General features: G+C 36.2%; 1 protein-coding gene across 2 annotated transcripts in view; it reads left to right on the top strand.

The window, feature by feature from the left end:
* Lmpt (four and a half LIM domains protein limpet) overlaps nucleotides 1-20,712 on the top strand; it is a 934,906-nt gene that overhangs the window by 246,238 nt on the left and 667,956 nt on the right. For both annotated transcript variants that reach the window (XM_081759226.1, XM_081759223.1), the window contains exon 2: nucleotides 20,119-20,204. In XM_081759226.1, coding sequence (XP_081615352.1) covers nucleotides 20,119-20,204 — 86 coding nt within the window. The remainder of the gene's footprint in view (nucleotides 1-20,118; nucleotides 20,205-20,712) is intronic.

Genomic DNA, 20,712 nt, shown 5'->3' on the forward strand with positions numbered 1-20,712 from the left:
ATTTAGTTTTTTTTTCTCGTGTCTTGTCTCACAGAACCGTTCGAGACGAGACAAGCACATCTTTTCGAGACGAGACGAGACAAGAACATCTTTTCGAAAGAGACACGAGACGAGGCATGCTTTGCACGAGACGAGACAACCTGAGGTGTCGTCTCGTGGCAACATTAACTTTTATATGTTGTCCTGATAAATTTGTTATGCCTCGTTTGTTATGCCAGCGCAAGGACTTTTATTTATTGACGATGCATATTTATGTGTGTGTTGGGGGAGGGGCGAAGAGTGGTAAAAAGTTGGAGCATAAAATAAGCTATAATACTCCGAATAGAGCAGGAGCGTCATTTCAGATTTTGCTTGGGGGGGCAAAACCCCTTGATATAAGTAAAATTTCGCGTATTTCACTGATTTAGTACTATTTTATTGATAAAATCTATAGATATCTCAAACTCAGGGGCGGCAATTGTCCCTCCCTGCCCTTCCTAAATGACGCCCCTGGAATAGAGATGAGAAATTGACAATGTATGATAGAAAGTGACAAGACAACGAAGCTCTCAATTCCTCCCCCCTTTTTTGTGAACTTTATATTATGCACAATGCACTTTCCAATATTGCCTTATTGTTGTAATTTAAAATATGATAATATGATACATCAAAATAAAAAGGAAATTTCAAATTTTTCAGTGGTGTCCGATAACATAATGTTATGAGATTTGAGTTTTTAAAATACTGAAAAAAGGTCTGCATTCTTGGGAAGGCCTATGACTTAGAGACTAGCGTTTAAAGCGTTAATTGTTGAATTTGAAACAGCGAATAAGTGCTCTTGCGGCGTGAATATGAAAGAGGTAATATGAGACCAAGCAGTTTGGTATGACTATGAAGGATGAAGTTTTAGTTTTCCCCTCGAAAAAATCAAGCTGAAAACATGAAATTTGATTATGGTGTAGTCCTTCTTTACATATTCACTCTTCAATGCGAGACATTTTTTTTTCTAACGATGCACTTGGACTTGGTGGAAACTTTGTAGAAATCTTCATTTTGACTGTTCAAGAAACAGTGCACCTCAGAAATCACCTCGTCATCATTGCGGAAATGCCTAACCTGCGATTTTTTTTTCATTCGTGGAAAGAGGACAGTCACTTGGTGTCATGTTTGGAAAGTACGAGAGATGAGACAAAATTTGATAGCCCAAAGAAGCAGCATGTGTGACTGTGTTCTGTGTAGAATGAGCTGGTGAGTTGTCGTGAAAAAAAAAAAAAAACTTAAACAGCATCCCCGACGCTTTGTCTTGACAGCCTCCCGTAACCGCGTCATGTCAGGAGAGTTCGGTAGTATGCTTCTGTAATGGTTTGCCTCTTACGAGCGTAATCTCTCGGCATCACGCATATCACTCAGAATCACCTTGTTGGATCTTCGTCTTTTCTGGCAGTGGTGAATCCACATGGTTTCTACTTGCTTTGTTTTTGTATCTCGGGCTCATAGTGCACTCGTCCATGGTGATTAGGCGTTTAAAGAAGTCATCTGAATTGGTCTGACACATTATCGCTGCAACATTATCGCTGCTATTTCGGTTCGGCGGCTTTCTGAATGTGTGAGAGCAGTCGCGGAACTCAGCTGGTAGCGATCTTTGTCATGTGCAAAATGTTGTCCAAGATGTTGAAAACTGATTCATGATCGAGTTTCACTTTTTTCACTATCGCCTCGATTCTAATACGCTAGTCAATGAGCACCAATGCTCCCACTTCTCTTGCGATTCCTGGTTCTTCACAGAGAGATGGTTTGCCACTTCGTTTTTGTCATTCAGACGCTGACCACACTGGAAACGACTGCACCATCTAATCACTACGTCGTATGAAGGTACATTGTTGCCAATCACTTCTACCAACTCAACATGAATTATTGCAACATTCTTTCCCTTCAAATGCAGAGAACGAATTACCTAGCGATAGTCCACTTTATCAATGAATTGCGCCGTTTTGTTTTGGTTCTTCTAGCGGCGTGCCAGAGCTGTGGCGCGGGGATTTTAATGTGTACCAGAACTACAGAGATGTACTTGAAAAGAAACGAAACACTAGTTAAGTAACTTTATTTTTTCGATGTGATAATTGAAACTTTATGACTACCCATTGTACAGTCAGAAACAATATTAAGTATAGGTTAGAGCTATCATTTCTTATAACTCAAATCTGTAATTAATATTGTTTCTGAGTACAATGTTGCTTGTAGAGAGATGAGGAAAATCAACCTATAGTTAAAAGGAAAAAAAAAACAGTAGGTATTGAACAATTAGAACTTATAGTGAAACAAACTTAAGATATTGTATTATGAACGTGACACCATGCAAAAATCGGATTAACTCCATATTAATAAAACATTTCAATATCAATCCAACCCAATTCCATGAGGGAACTAATTCGATGTAACACTTATGGTAAAGTACATCCAAAGTACAAATGTTCAGGTAACCCAACCTCCGATCTGACTCCGGAATCTCCTCTTAGCTATATGGTTAGCATACTTGGCCTCAACGCGGAGATTCGGATTCGGTTCCCGGTGGTAACTCGTGTGGTTGGGATCCCACGTTAAGATGTACTGGTAAATCCATATCTCATAGCCTCAGTGCTGAAAGAGACGTTAAGCCAACCAACCGAACTATGGATCCCATTCACTAAAGCTGAGTCATCGTACACTCAGAAGTATGTTCTATGTACGAATGTTGCATTATTACTTTCGGTAAATGTGTTTTTTTTTTCTTTGGTAATGTATGTAACAAGCTTTCCACAAGAGGCAATCTAAAAACAGTTCCAAGATATAAGAGTGCAATGTTTGTGTGTGTGTGTGTGTTATATGCGATGTGTGGGTGTGAGTGTAGAAACCTCTTGGACATGTTTTGAGAGTAAGAGAAATTAGTATGGCGAAGGGAGAAGAAGAGAAGGGGTTGTATAATAAAATTTAGGGAAAGGCGCCAACCAGTGTTTACAGTGTGGTGTCATCGTGTGAAGTAGAAGTTAAAGGGGAAGGTCAACCCACATCACGAGCTGGTTACGATCGTCGGGGAAAACTACTTTTAGCTGCGAAAACAGCTGTTTGGAATGGAGAGTCACCGACCGAGACTTTCTGTGTCAATCCAATTGGGATTAAGTACTCCCAACACCTTTTGCCGGTTCAGGGAGTGCTTCCATCTCTTTCCACAAGTAAAGATCCAGCATTTTAAAATTTAATTTCCTAATTTGTGCTTTTGTAGGTTCTAAGGCCTCAATTAGAGGTACTTTTTTAAAATTATTATTGAGATTACTACAATACATATCCTCATGATGTCTTGTCCCCTACTTAAAATCAAACTCGGGACACTTGGGTATCATATAAGATGTTGTGCAAGGAGCATGATGCAGTAGAGACAGCATCAATAAATACAGTCAGGATTTCCATATTATGGTATGTATATGTTTCGAGCTAACCAATCCTAGTTTATACAAAAGTTATGTCGTATAATAATGAACATTATGAAGTCTTTAAGTTTTTTACGTCCCACGATTATGCCGATTAGGCTAAAGGAGACGGTGATGATTAGAAGTGGATGAAATGGTGGAATGAAGAAAGTGGGACGAAACGGGAGAACCCCGAGAGAACCCCACACACACAATGTTTGTCCACCACAAAGCTCATTGGGTGCGAGCTGGGATTCAACCAAGGACTCCATGCACCAGAGGAACACTCTACCACTGATCCACTGCTGCCCTTATAATAATGAACATCCATCTACTGAATACTAATATGTACACTCATGTCCAAAATTATTGTCCCATGTCTAAAAATATGTTGTAGGAATATAATTTGATAACGACTTCACCCGGTATTTCTTACAATGTTAGTATCTGTATAATAAGCAAAGACATGTATGTGGCGAATTTCACGTCAAAAGAGCAGTAAATAGGAACAATAAAACGAAAATAAAACTTTCTTGTCAATTTGCCAACATTTTGTTTTCCTCATTCTAATTTTCGTCTTTATAATTCTTTTCCTTTGAAATTTACCACAGATATACAATTACCGACTATACACATAGTATCAGCATTAAAAGTACCTTGCAAAATCATTATCAAATATATTCTTACAAGAAGACAGTTATAGATATGCGACAATTATTTTGGATATGAGTGTACATCAATATATGTCAGTCTATTGCTGAATGAAAGACTCTTTCTCCAGAGCTGTCTTCGGTAATTCTCTTCCAAGTTACTCCTCAGTGGTTCTTGATTTCGTCACATCAACTTCTATGAGGGTCTTCCCTAGTTCTCAGTTGAGAATTGTTTTAGTTTATCGACCATCATTTCCACTTGCAGTATGTCTAGCCCATCTCTACTTTGATGCCTTTATTTTCATGACGTTATCTGTCACTCATGTCTCATCTCTCTCATTCGTGTGATTCTTTCCTTATCTTTGCGGGTAATTTCTAGCATACATCTTTCCATGCCTCAACGTTTATTTCGTAGATGGTGAATCATATGTCTGATTTTGTTTGTGTTCACCTCCTCGATTCCTATGTTGAAATAGGCAGAATATATTCACTAAAACTTTGACACTTCAAACACATTAGGGTTTATTTTCCAATATGAAGTTATTCGTTCTGAATGCACTCCGGCCTAGGTTCAGAACCGTATGCAGAACTGTAGCTAGAGATATCGGCGCTCGGGGCGAAGTAGAATTCGGTGCCTCCTACACATTCATTTCATCACACTTTTCCATTTATTTATTTATTTATTTATTTTGTAATACATATAATAGAAACAACTTCTGTTGTTGTGCTACGCTGAATTTTTATGAAGCTGCTTGGACAGATCATTGCAACATACGAAAGCGATCATTATGTATTCTTTTACAAATAACAGCTGTTTTCAAGAGGCTTATTTTGGACTTTTGTTTTAAAGTTGACAAAACTGCCGTTTGCTGATAAACAGATCCAGTTGAAGAACAATTATGGAAATCGTTTTAGAATGTTGGAAATGACCGATAGCAGTAATTTCCAGTAATAATTGTAAACTTTTGAAATTTTACTCTGTATGTGACCACATAAATAGCATTTTAGATTCGACTTTTTATTTTGTGAAACGTACCGGAAATTCAGAAGAAGCCTTCTTTGCGAATTCCTAGTATTGATCATTGGAGCTGAAGAGTATATTTAATGTTTGTATACAAAATCCAAAATATAGTTTATATGAAAAACTATGAAAACATAAACTGTGCTACAAAAATAATAAACAGTTTTCAAACGTTGAAAACCGCATTTTTAAAAAAAATGAAAAACTCAGGCCCGTAGCCAGAGCGTATAAGACAGCAGGAGACAAGATCATTTGGTGAGCTGAGTTGATTTCATTTCTCATGTGTAGGCGCTACGTTCCAATAAATAACAAACTTTCATATGGTCGAAAGGTGGTCGTAAGAAGGCTCAGCCCCTAGGCCACCCTAGCTATAGGCCTAATGTACCTACAGCAAACAATTGTAGTTATTGCATATTTTCTCTACTCTCCCCAGTATGACGTTGACTAACAATATGTTACTTATCCCATATGCGCGATCTTTCTTATTATTGCGTTTAATGAATGTTTGCGCGATAGCGAACTGTCGTGTTTGGGTAGGGAATAACGAACGCGCATAGCTTGGGTGGAATTTTACAGAGTGGCGGTAAACTACGTACAACGCTAGTTTAGACAATGAACTAATTCAAATTTGCATCACTTTTTTTAATTACTTGTATTATTATTTGACACCACAACTTTCCTATGAATTTATCCCATACGTTTGGGAAAACGTACACACTTAACTTTGCACCATCTAGACAAAGCATAAAACATATTTCTCAGGGAACAACTTCTATCGACACATGAATTTAACTGACAGCTCTACTCGGAAAATTGCAAATTCTCCATTTTCTACAACTCACTACCCCTCCCCATCTGCCCCCCGCGCGATCTCTCCTGACTTTACCCTATATAACAATTGACATGACTGTACTGTACGTTTTGATTTTTGTGGAAATTAACGTGTTATCACAGACGTTCTGCGAGTGCCAACATTTGCAGAAGATATTAACTGTATAAACGTAAGGTCAACTTGGTTAACGCTTATACAGTAACGCTTATACATATGCGCTTATACAGTAATACAGATAAACGATTGTTCATTGGAATCGAAATACTGAGATCAGTTTTTATCTGTTTGTTATATTAATACTTTTATCATTTGCGTAATATAAGTCTTTCTCTATTTTTAATTTACAGTATTTTCAAATGATTTGTGAGGTGACATTATTATCATTTGCCATATGTAATTATATATATATATATATATTGCATTTCTAAAATGAAAAAAATATACTTTGAACAGAAATACTATTTGAAACGTTGAAAGATAGTCCGTATCAGTATAGGGTATTTGTTAGTTGATAGTCGAAAGTTACGGAATGTTCAAGACCAAGAAAAAAACCCGCTTAAAATCTAAAAGACATTGTGTGTATATGCATGTGTCGTGGTCTCTCTGACGACCTATTTACCTAACAGTGCTGGGTGAAATAGGGTAGGGGTAAAGTAATCATTTCTTTTCCTTTGTAGTTGAAGAATAGACCCTATGTGAAAAATGGGAGAACGGAAGTTGAGAAACAGAGTTTGGAATATAACAACAGATTCTTACAAGAAACAAATAATTTTAACTAGTGGCGTACGCAAAATTTCGTCAAGCTCCAAAGCTCGAAAGTTATCTGCTTTCGATTTCCATCCATTTAGAAAATCGGCATTTATTATCGCATTTTCAAATAGCTGCAAACGGAAAGCTACTATTTGACTCATGATGACAGAATCTCATGCAAAATAATATTGTCTAGCACGCTCTTGTTCCACATTTCGATTATCTTTTATCTATTTGAAGATATCACATAATTATTACAAAATTAGCGGTATTTTAATTTCGCAGTGATTAGGCCTCTGAAGCAACCAAACTGACACCATGGATATGTTGGGTTGGATAACTTACACTTTCTGGGAACCGAAGCAATGTCAGTTTGTAAACCAATCAAGATAGCTAAACACTGATAACATACGATTCATAAGTAGTAAATGGTGGGAAGACATTTCTCTAACTGTAGAATTCACTACAAGAAAGGATAGGTGGTACATGAGTAAGGAAGTCACAAAAAGCCTAAAGAACAAAAATATCAGTTTTCTCCTCAAAACTCGGGTTATTATTAAAAAAAAAAAAAAACTCCATCTCAGAAAAGCCGGCATTTTTGCATCTCTAGACAGGACCAACTTTTTAGTCACTGTTTTGAGAAAGTTCTCGGGGGGGATTATTTATCATTTTCCTTGTAACTAGGGGTTCCATATTTCTACACTAAGACACACCTCGCCTCATTCTTCATGCTCATCATTCACACTCTGTATAAATATGATATGCCTTACCACTAGGTACCCATTCCTACTATCATATTTCTGCTGTTCCAGTTCTGTACAATAATAAATTAACTGCAATTCCTCGTTAATTTCCTACCAATGTTAAGGATCGGAAAGATCCTTAAGACCCTAAAAAAAATATTATAATAAAGAACTTCTAGGAGGCCGTCACAAAATCCCTCAAATCGTCCATTTACGTAATACTCTTCCCTAAGAGAGGGCGTAACCCTCTAAAAGGGTGCTAGTCATTATGACTAGCTATGAACGAACGAACGATTTCTACACTAAACGAACTCAATCAAGGAGCTTAACCTCTCTTGTGTCAGTTAATATGCTAGCTAGGACCAAGTGTTGCGTACGCATTTGTGAGCACAGCACACGTACAGTACTTAGAGAGTTGACGAAAGTTTTCACTTTCGGTTGGGCAACTTGTATTTTGAATCTCATTCATTACCTTTTCATTCATTTTCATATTTGTTTGGGCTTCGGCCCTAGGATACTTCATTGCGATGGCGGACTCTGGCAATACTAACGGACAATCAGTTCTCGGTCGACATACAGGATTATCAGCTTCTCTCTCTACAACTGCAAACACTTCGCGTGCTCAAGCTGCACCCACTGGAACTACCAGTGGTACTCGACATTTTCCTGGGGAAGTCAACCAGTAGCAAGCACATCTAAAGAGAGAGTCCATCTATTGAGTCAACTCAGCCTGCAAAGAGATTTCACGGCGGATATCTATCTTCTAACGTCCAACCAATGGACACCGGATCGTCACCTTCAGAATCATTATCCGCAGCTCTCAGCATAACTCCAGATCCCGTTTACAATTTTCTATTAACTGATTTTGACCCGAAATACACATATCCAAAGATAATCTTTCTCCAGATTTTTAAATACGTTCCCCGTGCAAATGTAGAACAAATAGTCCACACTAGAAATGAATACATTATCAAATCAAAATATACAAATTTTGGAACATATTTACGTAATAAGGCATCTTACGAAATCTTCGCCAAAAACGCAAAATTAACAAAAAAGGCTGATTCTAGGCCTAAACAACCCCCACCACCTAAGAAACTGCCCATGTTATCTGTCGTTATTCGTGGTGTTCTTCCACAGTTTGCGGACGACCAAGTGCGCGAAGAGCTTATTCAAGAGGACATTAACATTGACAAATGCATACGCATTAAAAACAATAATGTGCCAACATATATGATTCGTGTTTTGTCCCAAAACCGGCAGGCTATCGATCATCTTCTGGCACACGGTGCACCTATTTATAAGAAAATTCATAAGGTAGAGCCTTCTAAAACTCCTGGGCCAGTGACTCTTCGGTGCGAGAAATGTCAGACCTACAACTCTCATTTTTCACAAACAGCTGTCCAAATCAACCGCGATGCGGATATTGTGGCAACCAACATGAAACCAGGTTGTGCCAAAATCAACAATAACCTCCAAAATGTTCCACATGTGGAGAGATGCACCCCACATACAGCTACCGCTGCAAGGCAAAGCCTCCGGTAGAACCTACTCGCCCGGAGTTTACTGCACCCATTCGAAGTTCTGATAAAACTACACCTCCAGCTCAATCTATTCTGCATCCACTCAGTATCGAAGATATTCTTCGTTACTTCACTATGTGTTCCAGAACGTGTTGCCATTTCAACGCGATCATATACTTCGCACCATAACTGCCACTGCAAAATCTTTCTTTAACATATATATGCTTAGTACATACACAAGACATCATACTCACTTTCAAATCGCGCCTCTTGAAACCGTCGTTTAAAGCCATATCCTTTCTGATCTTAATTATGAATTTATTGTATATTAATATTCGATCTTTCCAGCAACACAAACTTCTCTTAAAACATCTCTTACTGGAAGAACAAATTGATATTTTTGCTCTCAATGAAACTGCACTCAAACCTAATGTCACTGCTCGCATCAAGGGTTATCTCTTTCACCGACATGACTATATAGGACCTGCCGCCAGAGCTCAGGGTGGAGTTGCAATAGGTTTTTCACCAAAATTACCATTCCGATAATATCATCTATAGGCTTTTGACAATCATCCAGAACATTTTTGTTATCCGTTTTAATGCCTGCACTTTGCATTAAAAACGTATAACAAACTGTATATTAATATTTTCTAGAAAAAATACTAACCAATAAACGTGCTAAAATGATCTAAAAAATTAAATACTTACATATAGTAAAAATTATATATATATATATATATATATATATATATATATATATATATATATATATATATATATATATATATATATATATATATATATATATATATGTAATACAGTAGTATTGCTTCATTATTAAATAGTCTTTCTATGGTACTTTTATGAAGCCTTTAGAAAAAGTATTCATGATGATTATTGTGCAGTATATTTAATGTCCTTCTTTATTTTAGTCAGAACAGATATATGATAAAGAAGTTATTATATGAATTACTGTAGTTGTAGTTCAGAACAGAGACACGACAAAGAACGCTATTTTTGTTAAATTAGAAGCTGTAAGTAGGCCTCCATTCTAAGCACCCCAGAGTGAAGGTACGACTTTACCCTTCCATAACCTCAATCTTAAGAGAAGACCTGGTCATCACCACAATCTTGCCATCTTTGTCTCCAGATATCCACTTGCAGGGGTTGGGTAAACACAGAGCCACTTTTGAACCAGGAGAAATTGGTTCATATCATTCCACTAAGGATGGAAAGTGGGCCGTCTATTGATATTTAGACGTCTTTACCGACTAAATTAACAGTAAGATGATATTATTTGTACATTTTTAATTTCACAGAACTTATTTCAAAACTATCAAGACGAGATCGAGATTTGGCCTTCGACACCGATATCGAGACAAGCATCTGTTGATAGAGACGAGATCGAGACTGATACGACAATTTTCGCCTCGAGAGAGAGACCGAGAATCAGACTTCTATCTGTTAGTCGAGGCGAGACTGAGATTGTATGCATTCTTGTCTCGCCTCGTTTTGATTCCATTCCTATTCCCAATGTAAATCAATGGACTAAAAAAATAAATAATGGTGCATATATTCAACAGTTTAGAAGAAAGAAGAACAGCAACTGAGAAAGAGCGTTCTGCTTATAAGGCGTTTTTTTTTTTTCAGAAGACGTTTTCTGATCCACGTCATTATAATGTTTGTTTATATTTCATAAATAAATGATTTTTTTTTCTCAGTAACTGCAACGTGTATATAATTTAATTTGAAAAATGGAGCGAGAAAGTTTTAGTAAAGGTATCTCGATTCATACTTCTAATTCTGATAGTGACCTAATTTTGAGCTTTGAATCAAAGTCTTTATAATTTGTGGTGACACAAGAATAACTATAAAATTCTATAAAATACTAGATTAATTCTAATCATGATCATCATCATCATCATCATAGCTATTATGTCATTTTTGACTAATAACTTGTCGCAACTGAGAAACTTGGCTAACCTCTTCCTCTTGACGTAGGAATGTTGTGTTTTACTTATTTATTTATTCACACTAAGTTTCATACAGCACTAGGCCAATTAGCTGAAACTGTACAACATAAAGACAAAAAGAATACAAAAACAAACAAACAAATAACAACAGCAACAAAAAACAGATAAATACAGAAAAAGGTTTATCTCTCAATATACAAGATTCTAATCACTTGAGTTCAAGGGCGCCCATGTTGTGGTTTCCAAGGGGGGAGGGCAATTATAAGCGACATTTCAAATGTAGTCTCAAAATTTTGCGGTAACTATTCTAAAATATCTATTGGGTTTTCGATCTTCCGAATCTCAATTTTCTCTAAGGGGGGCGCCCCACCTTGGCCCCCCCTGATGGGCGCCCTTGCTTGAGTTCTCAAGTTTCTCTCAGAGGTAAAAATGCTACATTCTCTTGACAACGTATTGTAATTGTGCGCTAGTCTGTAAAACAAGGAGCGCTTTACAATCGATAACCTAGGTGTCTCATAAGTTAGCAAATTGAGAGAGCGAGTTCGCCTCTGAGGAACGTGAAAGTTAATCTGCGACAGTAAAAATTCAGAGTCAATTTTGCCATTGATGATCTTGTACAGGTAAAGTAAATCTGCTCCGTGGCGTCGTTTATCAGGAGAATCTAAGTTCATTAAAAACATCAGATCTTGTTTCGAGTAATTACGTAACTCAGGAATTCTAAATCTAACAATGGCAAGAAAGAAGTTTAATACGGAGTCAATGTGAGATAGATTAGGAGGTACTGCCATATTCCATACTGGTGAACAATATTCAATGATCTGTGAACTAAAGCCTTATAAAACATCGTAAGGACAGGGAGACTTTTTTTTTTTCGGTCGATTCCTGCCACTGTGGTTTCTAGTACCGTTCTCGTGATGCTAAGAATATGACAGTAAGCAAGGGGTAGAAAGTCAAAAAACAATAGAAATCATATTAATTCTAAGCTTGAACGTAAAACGTTCTGCATATGGACATACCGAAAAAGGAATTAACCACGTACAATTTTTCTTATGAAATACTTCAAACATCTAACGGTTTGAGCTAACATTTTTGGAACCTGAAGAACTTAGTTTTCCCCCCCTGAGAAATCAATCAAACGAATACTACGTACGACTATTCTTAAGTTTTAGTAATTCTAAAGTTATGCCAAACTGTTTTCTAATTGAATAATTCATTCCGGTGCTTACGATCTGTTGGATGTATATATACGCGTTTTTATGGGAATTTACATTTGTAACTTGTGGATTTTCGGTCATTCAGTTATTAAATTTTAGATGTAAAATGCATGAGATAGAAACCCTGGATGTATGTATATTCTGAAGGAGTTCCAAATGAAAGCATGTGTGAATAGACAGAGCGGGAGACCGAATGCATTCTGGCTAAACGTCTTCCGAAACATGTGGACTCTCCATCAACCAATATGGATCCCGTTACCGTATAAAACCACACTTGTTTTTTCCTGTAATGCACCGCATGATTAGCGTGTGGTGATCAATTGTCTGCCTGTATCCCATATGGTGTGTGAAGTGAAATACAAAGTTTGCGTCGTTAATTTGAAAGGAGATTCAGTTGGATTTTAGCTACAGCGATGAAGAATCTTTCGAACGCCGAAACGTTGTCCTCTTCCGCAAACGAGAACAATCTCCCTGTGTGTGACGATGGCAAATGTCAAACGAACCTGGTTATTAGCCAGGTTGAGGTTATGTCCCCTGCTCGGGAATCGAAACGGAGACTTACTAATAAGCGTCAACCGCTTCCTTGGATTGCTGTGTTGTCTCCGCACATGAGTTGTCTTGGTGTCTGCTGGGTAAGTGCCATCACGTGATTGGTTCCCTGTCATTTTGCATGTTTATTAATCTCACCTGTTTGATGCGCATGCGCAGGTACGTACATCACGTACAGATTTTTTAAAATATATATATGTGTGGAAGGAACGTGCCAACGAGAAGATAAGGAAACATAGTCCCTTTGCATGTAGACTAAGGATGGTACTAACCCATCTATATACCAGTAATTGATAATTGCATAACGGTTGAGATGTCAAAACACTTTTCTCCTTTTAGACATAACTTTTATGCATTTTAAATGAAGAAATTTTATTTTCTAATTAATTTTGATACTATACTAGAAACTAAGAAAATCTTCTTAATTCCGTCTAAAAACCTCTCGTTAAGTAGCCTACTAAAATGTAGTGGTAGCAGCGGGCCGGAAATATTTATCTTCAATTGGTCATTTGTGGCTTTTCCTTCTTAACTATATACGTACTTCTAGGACATTGTATGGCACTTGCAGTCATAGTTTATTTGTTTGTTGAAGTTTAGCATCTCTTCAGTACCGAGGCTATATGAGACGTGAACCGGTAGTTTAACCCTTTCACTGTGGAAGGCGACGGAAAAAAAAAATTCCCTAACCTGTGAATGTCGATTATAGTCGACGTGTTAAAATTTGTCTGTATCTTGGGTTTGTCGATTGTAGTCGCCAAAGGTTTTCTGTGTGATTTCTATTGTTTATCGAAAACAATAGAACACAAACAAAAATGAACGGTACAACTTTGGCGACTACTCTCGACAAAGCCAAGATACGGACTACAACGACTCACCAAAGGTAGTCGTCAACCCTGGTTCGGCTAATAATATAAGTAAATCTTTAGTGGCAATAATTGTTTACATCTTAAAATATCTTCCGTAATTATATTCACTAGTATTATCACCTTTTCTATTGAAATTACAAGTCCATGATAAGTGTTAGATAATTTATTCGTTGATTCTCTTTTAACGTATATTCACACAAACTATCTTGCAATCATATATGTTAATTATGTATCCATAAACAACTACATAGCAACCAACTATACAATAATAATGTATATTTCTTACATCTTCAAAACATTCTTCCTTTGTTATTTTTAAGTAACATTATATCAGGTATAGTGCTTGTGTAGAAGCACTTTCTGCCCAAGATACAGGTAATTATCGACCGATACAAAGTATCTCGTTGTAGGACAAACAAATTTTAACACGTCGACTATAGTCGACATTCGCATGTTAAGGAAATTTGGTTCTGTCGACAAAAGTCGACTTCCTCTGTGAAAGGGTTACGGCAGAATCCAAGTTTCAATGCTCTCCCACCGGGAATTAAAGCCGGAATCACTTGAACCAAAGGCACTTGCGCTAGTCAGTAGACTAGCGGGGAGGGCACCCACAGTTCTCTAACAAACTTAGTAATGAAGCATATAAGCTACTTACAAAACCCGTATATTGATGGAATATGAGTAGTTATCGCATTAGTCAAAGAATCTTCACCTCGACAAAGTTGAAGACGTATTTGCTCTGCAGAATATGAAAGGTATGCTTCCAGTACCAGAGAAATTTCGTCCCTAAACTGACAATTTTACACTCTGTTTCCCATTTCGAAAGACATAGAGATCCACACATATGTAAATTGTTTACCAATAACAAGGTCAGAAGTTTAAAATGAGATAAATTGCAAGTGATAATGAAATAAAACAAGGCAATGGCATTATGTTTTAAAGATAATATCATTAAAATGTTCTGGTGGGTAGAATGGTTCGGTGGGTAGAATGGATTCTGAAGTTCGATTTCGCATCACTTTTTCCACATATGGCGTACTAAATTCACAATGGTGGGTGCAAGTTTCAGTTCACGAATTTGTTCGTGGCTTATAGCACTGAGACTTGAAATAACCCCGGAGAAAGTAATCTAACGAGGTAAGATAATATGATCTAGACAGCCATTCACATCACCATTCCATCCACTGAAGAAGAGAGGTCATTTGAGCAATGTTATCATTAAAACGTATAGACTTTGATTGCTTTTCACAATTATATATATCGTTATCACATGTAGTTTCATTCTCTCTCATTTTAAGTTCCGCCATTCTTTCCGGTAAAACTTTTACTTTCTTAACTGAGCTAAAAAATAAAAGGAGACAATCAGGTTGACCTGTGTGTATTAAGGATGTTCGCGATTACATTGGAAACCGTTAATCATATTTGATGTAGTTTCATTAATTGAATAAGCTATTGCCAAAGAATGTTCTTGCGCAAAAATATTTTTTTAATGTTATTATTTAATTAATTATAAAAAGTCAAATAATTTCTGTATCATCAACTGAAAAATCTTATCCTAAAATATGCTGCCACCAAATAATCAACAAAGCAAGATGGGTTGCATATAACCAAGGGGTTAGAAACATCTCTGTTTTCAGCTTTCTCCAAATGGTATAGCACTAGTTGGTGATGGATATTAGATCATTGACAATTTGATGACTGCTTGCTTAAATGCTGGTCGTGCTCGACTTTCACCAGAGTTACACATATTTTTTCTGTGATTGTTCACCCCTTGCGAGAAGAATCTTAGCATAGAAAGCTGACAAATTAAACAAACAAACAAACAAACAAAAAAAACCAGCTAAAATTAAAAAAACTTTAGAATATGAACCGACTTCATAAAAACATTAAAAAGCAGAAGATAATAATAATAAAGCACTTAAACTCTGAGAAAATAATTTATGAGTATTATCTATAAAATTCTTTGAAGTCGTGCCAATCCAAATGTCTTAATGTCTCACACTATCACCGTCGAAATAATTGTGTTAATTTTCAGTTTAATCCCCTTTAAGCAGCGAGGCTATATGAGACGTGGACCTGCAGCTTAACGTGGAAATCGAACCACATGAGGTACCTCGGGAATTGAGCCCGGGTCTCCCACTCGAAATAGCCACTTAGCCACGAGAGAACTCTCAGAATAAGTTTATAATAGGCATTAATTTGTTCGACATTGTACGACTTTATATAGATACTTAGAAAGAAATTACTTTTTTCTGCTTTGTTGTGCTTTTTCAGAAGTCGGTTCATACTTTTTACAGAAGAGGTTTTATTTTAATTTCGGATATCTAAAGTCAATGCTACAGTAAATTAATGTATTTATTGAAAATCTTATACTCGTTAATTTATGTGTGCAATATCACATTCAAATAAGTGAAAATTTTGATCAGTTGATTATATATAGGACCAAATTTATTACCAGGCCTGGACTAGGGTGAACGTTGGATAAAAATTTAATAAGCAAGACGAAAAAAAAATTGCAGAATGAAAAAAAAATGGTTTTACTTCTTGTGATCAAAATAATAACTTTATATTACGGTACAAAGATACATTTCAACAATAAAACAATTAGTCCTACTCTTTTCATTTTAGTGATATTTTTAATGTTTGAATGTTCACATTATTGCGGATGAAAATTCACAAGGAACTTTTGTTATTTCACGGTGCCATATTGTAAACATAAAACTAATCACTGTCTATAATTTTATGTGGCTCAGTGGTAGAGCGCTTACCTCTCGTGCGTGGTTCCTGGTTCAATCCCTGGTCAAGTAAGTTTAAGGTGGACAACTTTGTGTCTGTGGATTTTTTCGGAGTACTCTCATTTCCTCCCACTTTCTCATTCCACCAATTCTTCCATCATCCCTCGCTTGCCTTAAACATCGTCTCCCTTAACCTACAGGGCTTTACTACTTTATGCTTATTCACCAATAGATAATCGTGCTATCCACCAACGTGATGAGACCACTGTTCTCTCTAACTTCATTATCGCATTTATTGTCGCCATCCCTTCATCCATTGCATGTAACATCATCAACGCACGCACCCTTTTGTCGTTAAGTATAACAGGGCTCCATTGACTAAACCCTCTCTGAGTAGCTCCAGAGCAGAAGATTAGCACTCTCGTCGCAACTAACATCCCACGTCCTTGTGTTCTGTTACCTGCACTTCACTTCATCCTTTACATTACGTGTCATTCTAAAACCTTGTCATTTATGCGTAAACAAAAATGCAATAAGTAAATAAAGTCCTGATAGCCATCTCCAAATAGATCTACAAGTAAATTGAGGCTCATGGCCCCAGAGAAGGCGTTACCTTCTCCGACCCGCCCATCTTCAATGGGAATGAAACTGCATTAAAAAAAACTATCGATTCGTATAATTGTGTCCCACGGTTGGATAGTTTCTTTTCCCGTTAAACATTAATAATATTACACAATGAAAAAATGCTATAAACATATGTTTTAGTGTATTAATGTCATTATAAAATTAAGGAAATATTCATTAACACTATTTTGTTAAATTATATAACATACTGATTTACTGATGTGTGTTTAAAAAGACATTTAAAATAAATGATAAATTAGCTTGTGAAGGGAAAAGAGTAGGATGGTCCGTAGAGCATTTTGACTACTAAAAGGTTGTCTCTCCACTTGAGAAAACTCTGAGAAACGCTTGTTTAAAATTATGTTTGCCATTTAGTCTCTCTCCTCCTCTTCCTTCTCCGGTAAATTTGTCAGTAATTGCTGTAAAAATAGCAACACTATGACTTGTTGCACGTGCACCACGATAAATTAACAATTCAAGGAGCAATTTTTTTTTCATGTTTTCTGTGTTTAATTGTGCAAACTTCCGTTTATTTCATGTAAATGTACCACTTCACATCTTTAAAGTGTTTTTTGTGTAATTTTATGATAAATAATTCCATTCCTTTCTCGCTATGTAAACATCTCATTTACAAAATTGAAAAAAGAAAAAAAGAATAGATGTTTTCATTTATTTAAATTGTGCGTTTTTTTGTTATTTTCAGAGATTTTTGAGTTAAGTCTATAGCGCATTATGTTGCATTTGCCTTCATTTAGTTTAAGCGTGCATAAATTTGACAATATGTCACAAGGTGATAATGCTGTGTTCTTGCGTGTGTGTGTTGAGATTCTAAGTTGCAGATATTCCGTGTAAATTAGCCTAATCGTTTGTTCGAGGCGCATGTCAAAAAATGGCCGATATTTTTTTAAAAAACAAGAAAATGATTATAAATTTATTGTGGTTGAAGTACTTATCTTGGCTATTTTTCGACGGAATCACCATGAACATCCAGATATTTTTGGTAACGTGACACAAACATCCGTATACTCTCTGCATAAAAATCTGCCACCTCAGAGTGGAGCCAGTCCAGAACCGATGTCTTGAGCACTTTACTGACGTTGAAGCGCTTCTTTGGAAGCCACTTTTTCAGGTGAAGAAAAAGAATGAAATTGGGACTGTACGGGGATGATTGAATAGTTTACATTCAAATCTTTGAATTGTCCAAACAGTACGAGGTACGAGCAGCTATATGTTGGTGGTATCAGAAGAATTCCAGATGTAGCATCGTCCTCCGCCGATTTTGGATAGTATGTCATAGACTTACATGTGTCTTGTGTTTGGCAGTTTACTCTGTTGTAATTTTTTTGTCTTGGTTCCAAGAATTCCACAAGAATCACACCCTTTTGGTGCTAAAATATAGTTGCCATAATTTTGTGAAATGATTGTATTTGTTTGAATTTTGTCGTTTTAGGAGAACTAGAGTGCCACCATTGCATTGGCTGCTGTCTCGACACCCAAGTGGCATACGATATCCAGGTTTCATCCCCATCTTCCTCCAAACGAAAAAAAAAAAAAAGTGCAGCTGTCATTCTTTGCTCTTTGTAAGCGTCTGTCAGCTTTTTTTTTTTTTTTTTTTTAATATCTACCACACAGTTTGTGATAACCTAGCTTATCAGTCATATAATAATTCAATGCACTGTTTTCGCAGACAATTTTTGGAAACTCTGGCGAGTTCAGTTATTGTGAACTGGCAATTGGATCGCACTTTCTCGTTAACGCACTGAAGCAGATCGTCCATGTGAACACTAGACCTTTCGTAACGCTCAGCATCTTGAACATTTAAACGTCCTTTCCGAAACTCTATGCACCATTGCCTGATTTTCCCCCACTCATTGCTATCGTTCCATAAATGGCACGCAATTTCGGATGGATGACAGCTACATTCTGTTCTTTGACGTCATATTACAGATCTTACTTTATATCTGATGGGATTTTGTATTATGGCAGCCATTTCACCTTACTGCTACTCGCACATACGCAACTTCACACGGACGATTCTATCGCTGTTGCAAGCATGCGCAGGACATATTCCTGCGCATGCTCAGTTTCAATAAGTGTTGCCAACAGCACGTAAAGATTATCGTTTTTTTTTTCTTTTACATTCACCTCGCATATGCACGGAGAAACTAGAATTAACTTATTTTCTTGTTACGATATGAATATTTCAGTATAATGTAAAAAACTAGTAAACTTTAGGCAAAAGTTTCGTAAATATTGTATGTTACTTATTTTTGTTTCGTGTTATAAAAATATAATTTCTATTATACCTATTCACAAGGAATTAAGTAACTATTTGACCTATTCTATATTTTTCATAATGTAGTAATCTGGCATTCTTTAAAAATATTAATTAAAATATGGAAATTAATAAAAAAAAATATGCTTAACCCTTTCAAGATGGGTGTATTATATAGACACACAGTCGATTGTTTCGTTGAGAATGGGTATGGTATATGAACACAACATATGGACAGAAAAGATAGGTATGGTTTATAAGTCTCATATGCGGTTTTATTTGTCAAATAAGTTTTTCAGTACCCATTCATATGCTTGGATGGTTTTTAGGGTGCTTTTTTTTCTTTTTTCTGCTCTAAAGAAAGACTAACAGCCGTCCCTAAAGGGTTAAATTATTTATTTTGGATTTCTTATTAACTTAGAAATCAACTTAGAGAAGCCTTTAGGGAAAAAAACCACCATAAACAAGTATTCATTAATAACTGCAACGTGAGGCCAAGTAAATATTGAAGTATTGAAAATTTATGCCATTATCTTCTTCTGTTTAATTTATATTTCTTGTATATTTGCATTCTATCTTGTATAGAGAAACAGTGTTTAGATTAAACGAGAAATAGCCTCAGTATAGTTAGTACTGAAAGTAAGTGTTATACTGCAAAATAATTAAAACAGTCCTTTAAAAAACAATGGGGTCTAGTCATACACTGATTTTGTTAAGCAAACAGTAATATTATTACCAAATTAAACTGGTTTAAATTACTCCATCTAGCGACCTATGTAAAACTGATTCTATAGGTAACGTACTTGGATAACTCGCTGTCTAGTCTTTCTTGTCTCTCTTTCTTCAGCCTGCTCTATCATCTTGTAAGATTACATTAAGATTTTTTAAAAATAAAAACTGAATAAATGAATTACTCTTTCATTTTACTTGTTTTGTTATAGGGTATTTTGGTGCAGGAAGTAGATGCGGGTCAACCGTGCCTCACGTGCCGTGAGAAGTGCTCTGGGTTTAGTCCTCATATATGGAGGTGAGTACAGAGTTCATTTCTTTCTTCCTTTGTACTAAAGGAGTGCTGAGATAAGACCTTTAATATGACATCTGGGCGATTTCAGAAATTTCTTTCCCATCCTTTTGTTAATATCTTCAGTGCAAAAAAGGCCCATTTATTTGTCTTGAGCTTTCTTTCATAAATGTAACTAAAAACAGAATTACGACAGTGTAGTCAATCAAGTGTAGCAATTGTACAGCATAAAATATTCATAGAAATGATGAAAGTGTAGTTAATTAAGAGCAGCAGTCGAAGTGTTGAACAACATAAGCAATTCAGAGAAATTATGAAAGTGTAGTCAATCAGTTACAGCAATTGTAGTGCATAAAATATTCACACAAATTATGAAAATGTAGTCAGTCAAATACAGCTGTTATGTTATAATTTTATGGAAATATAGTCAATTTAAAAATTAAAAAGTGAAATTTAAAAGTTTTATGTCCTACGATTATGCTCTGCAGGCTAATGAAGACGGACAATTATGATA

Source organism: Thermobia domestica, chromosome 5 (genome assembly GCF_964235325.1).
Source record: "Thermobia domestica chromosome 5, izTheDome1.hap1.1, whole genome shotgun sequence".
Taxonomy (NCBI): domain Eukaryota; kingdom Metazoa; phylum Arthropoda; class Insecta; order Zygentoma; family Lepismatidae; genus Thermobia; species Thermobia domestica.